This window comes from Papio anubis, chromosome 10 (genome assembly GCF_008728515.1).
Source record: "Papio anubis isolate 15944 chromosome 10, Panubis1.0, whole genome shotgun sequence".
Classification (NCBI taxonomy): domain Eukaryota; kingdom Metazoa; phylum Chordata; class Mammalia; order Primates; family Cercopithecidae; genus Papio; species Papio anubis.
This window is the reverse complement of record NC_044985.1, coordinates 54,671,731-54,685,794: the sequence shown is the minus strand read 5'-3', so window position 1 is coordinate 54,685,794 and position 14,064 is coordinate 54,671,731. Positions and strand designations below refer to the sequence as shown.

Genomic DNA, 14,064 nt, shown 5'->3' with positions numbered 1-14,064 from the left:
AGCCTTAAGTATATACCCAACAGAAATGGGTATACATATGTTCTCTAAAAGAAATACACTATACTGTTCATAGTACTACTATTTATAAAAGTCCCAAACTGAAAACTACAAAAATGCCCATCAACAGGTTAATAAATATTGGCATATTATCTCAATGGCACCAAATACATTAATGACGTGAAAGGTCTACAATAATACACATGAATAAATTTCACAAGCAATATCTGAGCAAAAGAAGCCAGACACAAATGAGTACGTAGCACGTGGTTCCCCTTATACAAAGAACAACAGCCCAAACTAACCTATGCTGTTAGAAATCAGGATAGTATTCATCCTGTGGAGGTGGGGGTTGTGCAGGATGTCACTGGAAAGGGATAAGAGGCTGGTTACAGTAAGTGTGTTGTTTGTGAAAATTCACAAAGCTATACACTTGTGTGTACTCTTTTAATATAAAGTCTTAAGAGATGCTCCCTGTATCAAAACAAGTATATTGAGGTTGCCTTTTTTCCAATGCCCTTTTTTCCAATTCTTCTTAGGGCCACATGATTTACTTTGCTCAATTAAGAAACATAATAAAGCAGCTGAAAATACTAAAGAGCAATTATGCTTACAAAATAATAATTATAAAAAGATATATTACCAAAACATGGACAGGTAGAAGAAATTATGAACACACTAACTGGCAGTTGTAAGGTTCAAACTTCTGAGGTTAGCTTACAAAATAAAAATCACAGCAGTGTGAAAGAAATGCTTCTCTCCTAACACTCTAGAAAAACAGCTGCAATAAACAAGATGACATTTGTTAGACAGTTTTTACCCTCAACAAGCAAAAATGAGAAGTTTATGATGAAACTGCACAGTAAAGGGGCATCTTCATTACATAAAAAGAAATTTGCATCAATGATTAGAAGCTGGATTTTTTAATCACCAACTTTATAGAAATAATCCCTAAAGTGGTGTCATTCAACTACAGTGGATGATTTCAGTAGGTTCTGAAATCAATTTAGTGTGTCACAAAAGACAAGTATCAAAACACAGTATCATAATAGAAAATTTGTCAAAAATTCATGATATAATAAAGGCCTATATTCTTCATGAAATGTAGTATGTACTGGTTGCAATGGAAAATACATTTTTTGCTTTGAGCTACAATAAAAATAAAGTTAGGAAAAGCTGTCCTACAAGATACCATTAACACTTTTGCTCCATCAAGTTCTCGGTTAAAAAAAAAAAAAGGCAATTAACTTCTTGACTTTTCCCTCCACTTCTGATCCCAGATCATTAAAAGTTTTACCAGATTTAGCCTAAACTTTTCTTTTACCACACAGACCTAACTATTGCTTTCCAGTGAAGCATCCATCTCTTCTTCCAGGATTAAGAGTGTTCAAATACTACTACTTATGCTAGGTTTGGATCATTTCACATTAACCTCTTTCTCTCAATTCTTCACTTGGGGGAGGGAGGAATGGCAGAGTAAGAGGGAAGAAGTGTTTGGGTGGACTTGGGTGTCAGGCGGCATTCTCCCAACTGCATTGGTCTATTGACTTACATACTCTCAGCTGAGGTATACAGACCTTCTACCTTAAAGTAACAAAGAAAGGAAACCACAAGGCAACTTGCAGCATACAGGATATCACCAGACTACATATTTCACTAGATGATATACAAAGACACACTTATTCACGTTTCTGGCTGATATGTAAATTATCTTCCTTAAGTTTTCTAACAATGAAAATGTTATCATAAAATCGGCTTACTAGAATGTATAACTGTCTCCTTTTTTTTTTTACTGCAGCATATATTCCTTTTCCACACACAAAATGTAGATAAGCTCCACTGAATGACTATCTATACCATCATCTCCTCTAACACCCTCCCTCCTGTACCGCTTTTAAAAACAGTAGAGATGTTAAACAAGACTAGAAAACAAATTCAATCCAAGCAATACTTAAATGATGACCCACCTCAACTATAAACATAAATCCTCATGCACTATATGTGTGTGCAGGTGTTCAAAATGATGGGAAAGGATCTGGGAATATGATATAATAAAAAGAAATCCTAAATCCTCCGGAGTTATAATAGGCATTTTTTTAGTAGGGAAGGGTGAGGGAACTACAGTAGTCCCTGTTATAAGCAGGGGATATGTTCCAGAACCCCCCATGGATGCTTGAAACTGCAGAATACCAAACCCTACATATACTGTACTATATATTTTCATATACTATTTCCATATGCAAATACTTATGATAAACTTTAATTTATAAGCTAGGCACAGTAAGAGATTAACAACAATAACTAATAACAGAGCAATCTACCACTTATGAGCTGTTTATTTCTGGAATTTTCCATCTGATGTTTTTGGACCTCAGTTAACCAAAGGTAACTGAAACCACAGAAAGTCAAACTGTGGATAAGGAGAGAGTACTGTTTTCTATGTCTGCAAATGGGTAAGTTTCCTTATTTGGGTCTTGACACAAATGTGTGGTAAATAACTCTGCAGTAGACTGGGAGAGTTCAAGCCTCACCTGCTAAAACATTGTCTTCCCACGTTCTTCACAAACAAAGCAAAGTGCATGTTCTCCTGACACTAACCCTAACATAATTTTTAACATGCAAGCAGTTTAAAATAAAATTGTAATGGCAACTAAAAGGAAATAAAAACTCATTATTGCATAATGGTTTTCCAGAAAAGATCTGTACATTAGAAAAATAACATTAGAAGAAATTGAACTCTGCTCTAAAAGAAGCAAAAACTCTGACAACTTCTTAACGCATTTTATATTCTTCAAATAACTTAGGGATTTGTTTCCTAGGGAAAGAAAACTTGCTGTGTGACCTTGGGCAAATCAGATTAACTTCTCTGTGCTTCTTTTCTTTTTTTGAGATGGAGTTTCCCTCTTGTTGCCCAGGATGGAGTGCAGTGGCGCAATCTCAGCTCACAGCAACCTCTGCCTCCTGGGTTCAAGTGATTCTCCTGCCTCAGCCTCCCAAGTAGCTGGGATTACAGCACCCACCAACATGCCTGGCTAAGTTTCTGTATTTCTTAGCAGAGACGAAGTTTCACCATGTTGGCCAGGCTGGACTCAAATTCCTGACCTCAGGTGATCACCACCTCGGCCTCCCAAAGTGCTGGGATTACAGGTCTGCACTTCTTTTCTTTAATTGCAAAAATGAGGAGGCTAAGGAGGTAATCTGTAAGCCTGAATGACCCACCACGAAATAAGTCTAACTGTTGCTAAGCTATCTATAGGTTCTACAATGAAAAAAATCAAATACAGCAAGATCATTTTAATTACACAGACTCTTTCAGCCATTTTAATTAATGTGTCTAGTAACACTGTAGCAATGCAATGAAAAGGATACTGGCACTCCCCGTTTAAAATTAAAAAATAGGCCGGGCGCGGTGGCTCAAGCCTGTAGTCCCAGCACTTTGGGAGGCCGAGACGGGCGGATCACGAGGTCGGGAGATCGAGACCATCCTGGCTAACACGGTGAAACCCCGTCTCTACTAAAAAAAAAAATAAAAAAACTAGTCGGGCGAGGTGGCGGGCGCCTGTAGTCCCAGCTACTCGGGAGGCTGAGGCAGGAGAATGGCGTGAACCCGGGAGGCGGAGCTTGCAGTGAGCTGAGATCCGGCCATTGCACTCCAGCCTGGGCGACAGAGCGAGACTCCGTCTCAAAAAAATAAAATAAAATAAAATAAAATAAAATAAAATTAAATTAAATTAAAAAATAATTTCCTTAAAAATGAGGATAGGAGGAAATTAACAGGCACCATTTGTGTGTGTGCCTAGATGACTAAAATTAATGGGTCAGATTTGACCTCAAACTTATGTTTTAAACAGCAGCAAAGTACAGGTTAGGTACACAAACAAAAAGTAACGGTTGCTTAATTAAATAAAAATACTAAAAATGTTGACAACTACAGTAGTATATTTTAGCTAGTATTGCCACAATACTGGTTCTACACAATAATGCAAATGCTAGTAATAAAGGCATCACCAAACATTTGAATCCTTATTATATTCCACATTCTAAGTTAAGTGCTTTACATGAAATATCTCATTTAATCCACAGGATAATCAAGGAGGTAGTGTTAAGAAAGAGATTTAATAATGCTCAATTGTTTTCATTATTTTCATACACAGTATCTAACGTGTTTTTCAGTGGAAAAGGTGGAAGTGGCTCTGCTATTATCCACACTTTTCAGATACAAAGACTGAAGCTTTTCAAAGCATTTCAAAGGGTTGCTCAAGGAAATAGAATGAAGTGATAAAGCTGGCACTAGAATCCAGTTCCCAAAGGTGGTCTCTGGTGGTTGACTATGATAGTTTCTCAATGTACTCATGTCCACAAAGATAACAAGATTCTTTCCTTCTGTCTTTATGTTTTTTTAGAGACAGGGTCTCACTTTACTGTCCAGGCTGATCTCGAACTCCTGGCTTCAAGCAATCCGCTGCCTCAGCCTCCCAAAGTGTGGGGATTACAGATGAGAGTCACTGTACCAGGTGCTTCCTCCTTTGTTTCCCTCCCTCCCTTCATTCCCTCTTTCCCTTCACTCCTTCCCTCTCTCTTTCTTTCTTTTTCTTTCTCAAGCTCTCAATATTTTGCTAAGGCTACTCTTGAACTCCTGAGCTCAAGCAATCCTCCCACCTCAGCTTCCTGAGTCCTGGGACTACAGGCACATGCCACAAAGCCTGGATTTTACTTTTAATTAACTAATTAGGGCAAGGATGTGGCTCACAGCTATAGTCCCAGCACTTTGGGAGGCTAAAGCAAGAGGATCATTTGAGCCCAGGAGTTTGAGACCTTGTCCCTTCAAAAAAATCAGCCAGATGTGGTGGTACGCACCTGTAGTCCCAACTACTTGGAAGACCAGGGAGGTAGAATTGCTTGAGCCTGTGAAGTCGAGGCCACAGTGAGCTGCGACTGTTGACACTGCACTCCAGCCTGGGCAACAGAGCAAAACCGGGTCTCTAATTTTTTTTTTTTTTTTTCTGAGGGGATGGAGTCTCACTCTGTCGCCCAGGCTGGAGTTCAGTGGTACCATCTCAGCTCACTGCAACCTCCACCTCCAGCGTTCAAGCGATTCTCCTGCCTCAGCCTCCCAAGTAGCTGGGACTACAGGAATGTGCCAACACACCTGTCTAAGTTTTGTATTTTTAGTAGAGAGGGGGTTTCACCATGTTGGCCAGACTGGTCTTGAACTCCTGACCTCAGGTGATCCATCCACCTCAGCCTCCCAAAGTGCTGGGATTACAGGCATGAGCCACCACACCCAGCCTTACATTTTTTTTTAAAAATTAACAAATTAAGTAATTTTAGAGACGCTGCTCTGTTACCCAGGCTGGAGTGCAGTGGCATGAGGATAGCTCGCTGCAGCCTCAAAGTTTTGGGTCAAGTGACAATTTTGCTTTTATTGAGACCGGATTTCACTATGTTTTTCAGGGTGGTCTTAAACTCTTGGGCCCCCACCTCACCTCAGTCTCCCGATTGGAGTAGCTGGGATTACAGATGCACACCACTGTGCCTGGCTCAAGCTTCCTTATTTCTGACAATGTGCTTGAGCCATCTCTCATTGGTGCTTAAAAAAGAGAGAGAACAAAACCCCAGAATAATTATCTTCATGCTACAGTAAATTTATTTGCAATGCCAACAGGGAAATGTACAGTCTCTCAGAGTAACTACTTACGACCAGGTGTGGTGGCTCATACCTGTAATACCAACACTTTGAGAAGCCAATACGAGAGGATCGCTTGAGCCCAGGAGTTCAAGACCAGTCTGGGCAACACAGAAAGATCGCTCTACAAAAAAATTTAAAAGTTGGCTAGGCATGGCAGCATATGCCTGTAAGCTACTCAGGAGGCTGAGATGAAAGGATTATTTGAGCCCAGGAGTTCAAGGTTGCCATGGGCCATGACCACACCACAGCACTCCAGCCATAGCGAGAGTGAGATCCTACAGAGAGAGACCCTGTTTCAAAAAAAGAAAGAAAAAAAAAAAGTCAGTTTCTAAAGCACATATCAAACTTTGTATTTCCTAGTTTACATTGATATTTTATTAGTGAATCAATCTATATATATAATCCTTTCAGTAGAATATTAAAGTAAGCAAAATGAACACACTGATGTTAATGGTTATTCTAAGCTCAATTTTTATAAAATTTGTAGAGGAATTATTAAAAACCCCTGCTAGTATCTGACCCAGAAGGCAGAAGAATCAGTGTTGTACACTCTACTACTTACTGAAACCATAATTAACTACTAACAGCAGATTTCCCCCAGTGAGAATCCTGAGGATGATAGTACAGGCATTAAAACACACCTCATCACATAAGTATGAAAGCATATAAGGCCGGGCGCGGTGTCTCACGCCTATAATCCCAGCACTTTGTGAGGCTGAGGTGGGTGGATTGCTTGAACTCAGGAGTTCGAGAGCAGCCTGGGCAACATGGCAAAACCCCATCTCTACCGAAAATACAAAAAATTAGCTGGGCATGGTGGTGTGTGCCTGTAGTCACAGCTACTGGGGAGGCTGAGATGGGGGAGGATTACTTGAGCCTCGGAGGTAGAGGCTGCAGTGAGTGGAGACTGTGCTACTAAATTCCAGCCTAGAGTGAGACCCTGTCTCAAAAAAAAAAAAAAAAAAGGTGGGGGGTTGCGGGTGCAGTGGCTCCCGCCTGTAATCCCTACACTTTGGGAGGCTGAGGTGGGCAGATGATTTGAGGTCTGAAGTTCTAGACCAGCGTGGCCAACAGGGTGAAACCCCATCTCTACTAAAAATACAAAAATTAGTTGGGGGTAGTGGTGGGCGCCTGTAATCCCAGCTACTTGGGAGGCTGAGGCAGAAGAATCGCTTGAACTGGAGTGGTGGAGGTTGCAATGAGCTGAGATTGTGCCACTGCATTTCAGCCTGGGTGACAGAGCAAGACTCTGTCTCAAAAAAAAAAAAAAGTGTATATAAACAACATGAAACTACTAATTTGTTCAAGGCCTATTAATATTAGAAAAAGTTTATGTTCAATGATGTAATTCCTAAAAGTATCCCAAGGTTTATATACATTGTATTCCATGGTTTTAATAAACGGAGATATCCTGATTCCTACATTTGAAAGCAATTTTAAAGAATATTTATTAAACAACTTCTGGGCCTTTTATTAGAAAAGATTAATTTTGGGCTGGGCACAGTGGTTCACGCCTATAATTCCAGCACTTTGGGAGGCCGAGGCCTATGGATCAGCTGAGGTCAGCAATTCGACACCAGCCTGATCAATATGGTGAAAGCCCGTCTCTACTAAAAATACAAAAATTAGCCGGGCATGGTGCCGCGGGCACCTGTAATCCCAGCCACTAGAGAGACCGAGGCAGGAGAATTGCTTGGACTTGGGAGGCGGAGGTTGCAGTGAGCCGAGATTGTGCCACTGCACTCCAGCTTTGGCAACAGAGCCAGACTCTGTCTCAAAAAAAAAAAAGGAGAGATCAATTTTAGGGGCAGGGTCAGACTCTTCAGGTTTCACAATTATAACTTTATATATAGAAAACAACACTAAATAAACCTACTGTTCTCTTTTTACACATTGTTTCCAGAATGAGTGAGAAAGGAGCCAGAGTGAGATTTCTGTGTTAGGGCATGAGGTCGGGCGTGGTGGCTCACACCTGTAATCCCAGCACTTTGGGAGGTGGAGGCAGGTGGATCACTTGATGTCAGGAGTTCGAGAACAGCCTGGCCAACATGGTGAAACCCCAACTCTACTAAAAATACAAAAATTAGCTGGACATGATGGCAGGTGCCTGTAATCCCAGCTACTTGGGAGGCCCGAGGCAGGAGAACTAGGGAGGTTGCAGTGAGCCGAGATCGCGCCATTGCACTCCAGCCTGGGCAACAAGAGTGAAACTCCGTCTCAAAACAACAACAAAAAGATGGCATGAGTTTCAAAGTTTGAGAAAGACAATGTTAGAAGAATAAAGAAGAAAACAATGACTATTGAGTATTAGAAATTAACTTTTTCAAAGTAAGTACTAAACTGAAATCTCATCGCAACAGGATTGCATGTAGGTTAGTTAGGCACCACTTAAAGAGAGCAGTTCCTTTGGGAGACCTCATCTCTGACAAAATAGAAAAAAATATTTAAAAAGAGCAGTTCCATACAATAGTAGGTACGGTCTAGGCACTGCATTTTCTATAGAAGTAATTCCACTTGCAGTCACTTGCTTCTCTAAGAACACCTAAATGCTGCCCAGTCTGCAGCAAATGGCTCAGAAGATAAAAACCTGTTATTACACTGGTGACACACTACATGTCAATGACCCTTCCATCACCTCGAAATCTCTCCCAGAAGAAAGCATGAGAAAGAATGAAAATGCTATTTTCCATGTCTCCACACTGGTGTGAATACTTGCTCCAGAAAGTATGTCCTCAGATATCCCCTATCTCAGAGTTTGTAAGTGTGGAACAGAATATGAATATTTTAATTTAGAAGCAGGTCCTATAACAGGCATCTGTGAGGTCACTCCAAAATTTTAATTTTGAAAATGGTCTTGTTGGGTTCACTGGATAATTAATGGAAAATGTAGGCAAAATTTTGATATTAAACATAGTTCACATGTAGGGAGTAACTTACAATAACTTCAAAAACTGAGAAGCCCTAACATTTTTCCCGCCTTACATTAGGATTGGAGGACCAAAATAAAAGTGCCATTCATAGTGAGCACAAATCTGACCCACTGTATAAGAGAATCTGAAATGTTATTTTTTTAAAAAAGACTTCTACACAAAATTTTAAATCCTCCACTAGGAGTCCACTTCTTTTTTAAAAGTAATTTTGCATATCTACGCTTTGAGTGACTATACAAGTATTTAATGATCACTTCAGAAATCCTCGAAAATACATTAAAGTTAAAAAAAAAAAAAGGTCACCATCCACTAATAATTTTTTAGACAACCTGGTTTATTATCTTTCAGCTTTATTTTCCTGAGCACTCAAATGTACCTGCACATACACAGGGTGTTTGAAACACAATTTTGAGCGAATGTATAGCACTCTATCTGTGGTTAGGCCCTGATTTGTTTAATAATTTCTCAGCTGTTGGATATTTTGGTTGTAATGTTAACCTCTTAAGATAACTTTTGGCCATATAGGCCTTGAATACGTCATATCATTCAAAATCTTTGTGAAACATGGCTATGGGGCGATGTTAGGCCCACGAAAAAAAGGGGACTAAGAAAAATACTTCAACAGTATTTGCCTTTAGATGGTGGGATTACAGGTAATTCAGGTTCTTTGCTGTCCTTTATTACCATATCCAAATGTTCTCTAATGGACACATGTTGATAATAAGAAAACAATGTAGTTATTTAGTAACATGAAAAATCAACATTTATACAGACAGCTACCATTAAAATTCAATACAGTAATTGGGGAAAAGGATGTATGTTATGGGAAAACAAAACATAGGATTTAAGTTTGTAAATATGTCCATATAACAAAAGAAGACTAGAAAACCAAATGTTCAACACCAGGAGGTACTCCTTAACCAATCTATGGTACAACAGACTACCATGAGCTAACTGAAAGCATGAGGCAGATCTTGACTTGCTACTACAGAAAGACTGCTAACACAGGTCATCAACTGTGAAGACTGAGGTGTGCAACAGCATGGATCATATGATTCCAAGATTCCAAGGTAACAAAAAGAAACAAAGAGAGAAGGGTGTGAGAAGAGACTCTTTTTTTTGAAACAAAGTCTCACTCTTTTTGCCCAGGCTGGAGTGCAGTGGCATGATCTCAGCTCACTGCAACCTCTGCCTCCCAGGTTCAAGTGATTCTCCTGCCTCAGCCTCTCAAGCAGCTAGGATTACAGGTGTGCACCGCCATGCCCGGCTAATTTTTTATATTTTTAATAGAGATGGGGTTTCACCATGTTGGTCAGGCTGTTCTTGAACTCCTGACCTCAGGTTATCTGCCCACCTCGGCCTTCCAAAGCGGGGATTACAGGCGTGAGCCACTGCGCCCGGCCAAAGAGACTTTTTTATAAGCATAAAATATATTTGAAAGGCTATGTAAGAAACTGTCCACAGTGGTTACCTCTGGAGTGGGGATAAGAAGTTGGGTACACAATATGATCCCAATCATGAAAATATGTACTCATACATACAGAATACATAAAAAGGAACTACACTGCTCATAGCAGAACTTCTGAATCCGTTTCAAGGCTGTCCCCTACAGATTTTTAGATGGATATTGAAAAATAATGAAAACAATGGAAAGTTCAATCTATCTGAATTATAGGGACTCACAGAATCAAAAGACAGCAGTGGATATAAATGTTATTATAATTGGTATTTCAAAACCCAATCATATAAGTTTTTTTTTTTTTTTTGAGACGGAGTCTCGCTCTGTCGCCCAGGCTGGAGTGCAGTGGCCGGATCTCAGCTCACTGCAAGCTCCGCCTCCCGGGTTTACGCCATTCTCCTGCCTCAGCCTCCCGAGTAGCTGGGACTACAGGCGCCCTCCACCTCGCCCGGCTAGTTTTTTGTATTTTTAGTAGAGACGGGGTTTCACCGTGTTAGCCAGGATGGTCTCGATCTCCTGACCTCGTGATCCGCCCGTCTCGGCCTCCCAAAGTGCTGGGATTACAGGCTTGAGCCACCGCGCCCGGCCTCATATAAGTTTTTACTACAACCAGGAAATGGCCAGGGAATTGGTTATTCAAGAAAACTAACTTCTGATTAAATCACTCTAGAACTTGTTGAATATGGGTGATTTTATTCAAAATTTTCCTGCCACAGTTACTCCAGTTTACAAGCTTGGTAATCTAATAATGAAATATATCGCTGTCCATCTAGGCAATAACAAATGAAAGGAAGACTTTTTGTATGTTAAGATTTAACACAGCACTTTTCCCTCTAAAAACAAAGATAAGGAAACCAATTACAGAATCAGGGGCAGAGGGTCTTAGGAACGCAGACACAAAATTCTCCTAAACTAGATCATTACTATTTTAAAGCTCTCTTTAATAAAAGTCTAACTAAATAAGAATTATTTCATCATGTGCAACATTAATGCTCCAGATGCAGATTGGTAACTAAGGTTGTCCCTAGTGTTTGTAAAAACCAGATTTTAGATTAATAACACATCTGCACTACTGAATATGTATGAACGCTGATTTGACTGCACTTACATAAAGAAAATACAAACTTGTTTTATGTTGTAATGTAATCATTAAGTTGGAATCCTTTTGATTTGTATGGCTTTCTTTCAAACACTCGACTTTTTTTTTGCTTATTAACATTCATGTGTTTTACTGAGTTTCCTTGAGTGCATGTATTATAAAAACATCACGAATCCCCAAGGATTCATGATCACAATCGGACACTGTGAGAAACAGCTGGTAATACTGGGTAACACCGCAGGGTAGAGAACTCAAAATCAGATCAGATAACACAAAGAAAAGCACAGCTTTCACCTCACATTTGGGAACTGACAATTCTCCTTCCATTTCCTCTCTCAGTATGGCTCTTGGGGGTTTGGTTAGCTGAAGGGGATAGGAAGATAATATGGTTTATTTATAGGCTCCCTTTTCCTTTCTGGGGGAAAAAAATCACCCTTTACTACCAAGAGTATGGCTAGAGGAGGGATTTTTAGTGTAATGGAAAGGCAATAGATACGATAATCCTGAAGATCAGAAAGATGATCTGTCTCAGCCCTATCACCTAGACAGCTGGGCAATTTAAGAATGTTGTCTCACCTAAAACATGGGACCCAGGGCAGGAAATGAAGGTAGCACTAGGAAGTGCATTCTCTTACTTTCAGTGAAAACGTTCTTGCCTGTGAGGAGCTAATATTGAGTGACACTATTACACCCTTAAATGGCGCTACACGCTGCGGCCACTCTGTTGACAGTTCTTCACGTTAACACTCACACAGGTGTCACAGCACACAACCATCAACGCTACTTCTAAAGTTGCCCGGTTCCATGAGGAAAAGACCACATGCTTTGTACCACCCAGGCCCAGGCCGTTCATAGGTAGGGGCTTAGCTGACGCCTTTTGAGGTATTATGTTTCTCTGCCTCCTGGAAGTTAAGCTAGGGTTGTTTTCCTTATGTACTCAGATTTTTTTTAAAAACATTCCTCTGCACTACCTCTTTACCTCTGTGGATCTAAACCTTAATCTAAACCACACCCTCAGCAGTCGGAACAGAACGGAAGTTCCCACTCCAGGAAATCTTGGGAAGGAGGTTTGGGAGGGTCAGGAGTGGCACGGGAAAGGAGAAGTCTTGTCGAAATCAAGTCTGTTTAAGTCCGTCGAACCTACTTCCAGGTCATTTCGATCTCCGTCTCCTTCCCCGCTGGCCTTTCAAGTCACTCAGCCGGCGCCGAGGTGATTTAACACCTGCCGCCGCAGGCCCCGCCTCCGGACTGCGGGTCAGGATCCCTCTCCTAGGAAAGCGCAAAGACTGCCTTCACAGTCACTACTTTGGAAACGTTCCCTCCGCGCCCTTCCTAACTTTGGAAGCCAAAAACGAGGGTGGGTGGAAGAGAGAGAAGGCCGTGCGGAAAAAGAGCAAGGTTGTCCCCGCTTCCCAGGGCCGCCCCCCGGCCGAGTCGCCGGCAGCTGCCTCCAGCTCCAGCCCGTCTTCCCACAGCCGCGGACCCCGTGCACAGGGCGCTCCGCGGAGGCGGGATGCCAGCGGCCTCCGGAACCAGCCTCGGCCAAGGCAGCGCCCGCGACGGCCTCTCCTTCGCGGGATCGGGCCTGGCTGCGCCGTGAAGGAGCCCATGGGGGCCTCCGCCTCCCCGCGGCCGGCCCCACCTCCAGCCTGCAGCTCCGCGGCCGCCGTCGGAGCCCTTACCCGTAGAACGTGGTAGCCTTCGGTGCCCCCGCCTGGGATCTCGACGCTCTGCGAGGAGCCCATGGCGGCGGGCGATCTGTGTGGCCGAGCCGGGATCCGCGCTGCTCCCGCCCCCCGCGCACCGCCCGCTCTGCTCCTCCGCGTAGCACTTGGGACGTGGCACTCGCTGCCGCCGGAGAGCCGGGCCGCACAGCCCGCCGGGAGATCGTCTCCGCTGCGGCCCGGGCCGCTGCGACGCCGCAGACAGCGCCACCTGCCGCGAGCCACTGGAAGGGGCCCGAGCGCGCGCGGGCCGGGAGGGTGGAGAGGGAGGGCCGGAGAAGGGCTGGGAGGTGCCGCGTCGTGCTCGCGAGAGAACAGAAATGCGCTTCCCCCTGCTTTGGCGCCTTGCTACGGGGCCCTGGATTGGGCCAGATTTATGCAGACGCGTTCCCGCTCGCCTGAAAGAACAGGTTGCAGGTCCCCCTGGTGGCCAGAGGCGGGGAAAGAGCTGCTGATAAACAGGAGCGAACTCAACACACAGCAAGCTCTCTGTTTTCCGGGTGTACAGGTATTTTCCCAGACTATACAGCTGAGGGGAATAGTGGCCCCCTGTGGGGCCACTGCACAGTATGAGCAGAGCATACTGCATCTGCTCAGCTAAATTTTATAAAAGGAAACGCTCCCTTTATAAAACAGTAGTCTCACAGAGTCACCTACCAACTTCTTTTTTGGTTTGGGTTTTTTTTTTTTTTTTTTTTCTGCCTCCGTAATTGTGAGAATAAGATTAGAGGATTGGTCACAATCAGAGCGATGCCAGCGTGGGAAGCACGGTTGGATTTCCCTGGCATTCCACCACCTGATGCTGTTCGGTTCCCCGTCCCACCTCCTTCAGGTAGCCAGGTCGTATTCATGCTTATTCTGTTGTCGTATTCCTTTGCTGCTTTTGCCCCTTACATGTACTCCCTCTGAAACTCCCAGTTGCCTTGTGGTCAGTTGGACTAGTGGTGCGTCAACCAGGTATTATGTGGATTCCTATGTGATGCAATGTAAAGTATGTGCTATCACCCATGATGTATTCTAGCCCAAGGTGGTTAACTTGCCTCTATGGCATCTTGAGTTTGATGTTTACTGATGTTTACAGAATGTAAGGGGAATTGAGGAGCAAGTAAAATGACACCACAGGAAATCAGGCAAATACAGGAAGTGGGCTTTCCTTCAGGACAGCT

At 42.7% G+C, this 14,064-nt stretch overlaps 1 protein-coding gene across 3 annotated transcripts in view; it reads right to left on the bottom strand.

The window, feature by feature from the left end:
• Positions 1–13,838, bottom strand: part of GORASP2 (golgi reassembly stacking protein 2) — a 40,485-nt gene extending 26,647 nt beyond the window's left edge. The window contains exons 1-2 of one of the 3 annotated variants that reach the window (XM_021924373.2): positions 12,857–12,998; positions 12,319–12,443 (exon numbers count right to left, since the gene is read on the bottom strand). Coding sequence is in view for 1 of the 3 variants with exons in the window: in XM_003907591.4 (XP_003907640.1) it covers positions 12,857–12,919 (63 nt within the window). In the remaining 2 variants the exon portion in view is untranslated. Of the gene's footprint in view, positions 1–12,318; positions 12,444–12,856 lie in introns of all 3 variants that reach the window. The other 2 variants (XM_009182425.4, XM_003907591.4) reach the window with 2 other exon arrangements.
• Between the last annotated feature and the right edge of the window lie 226 nt (positions 13,839–14,064).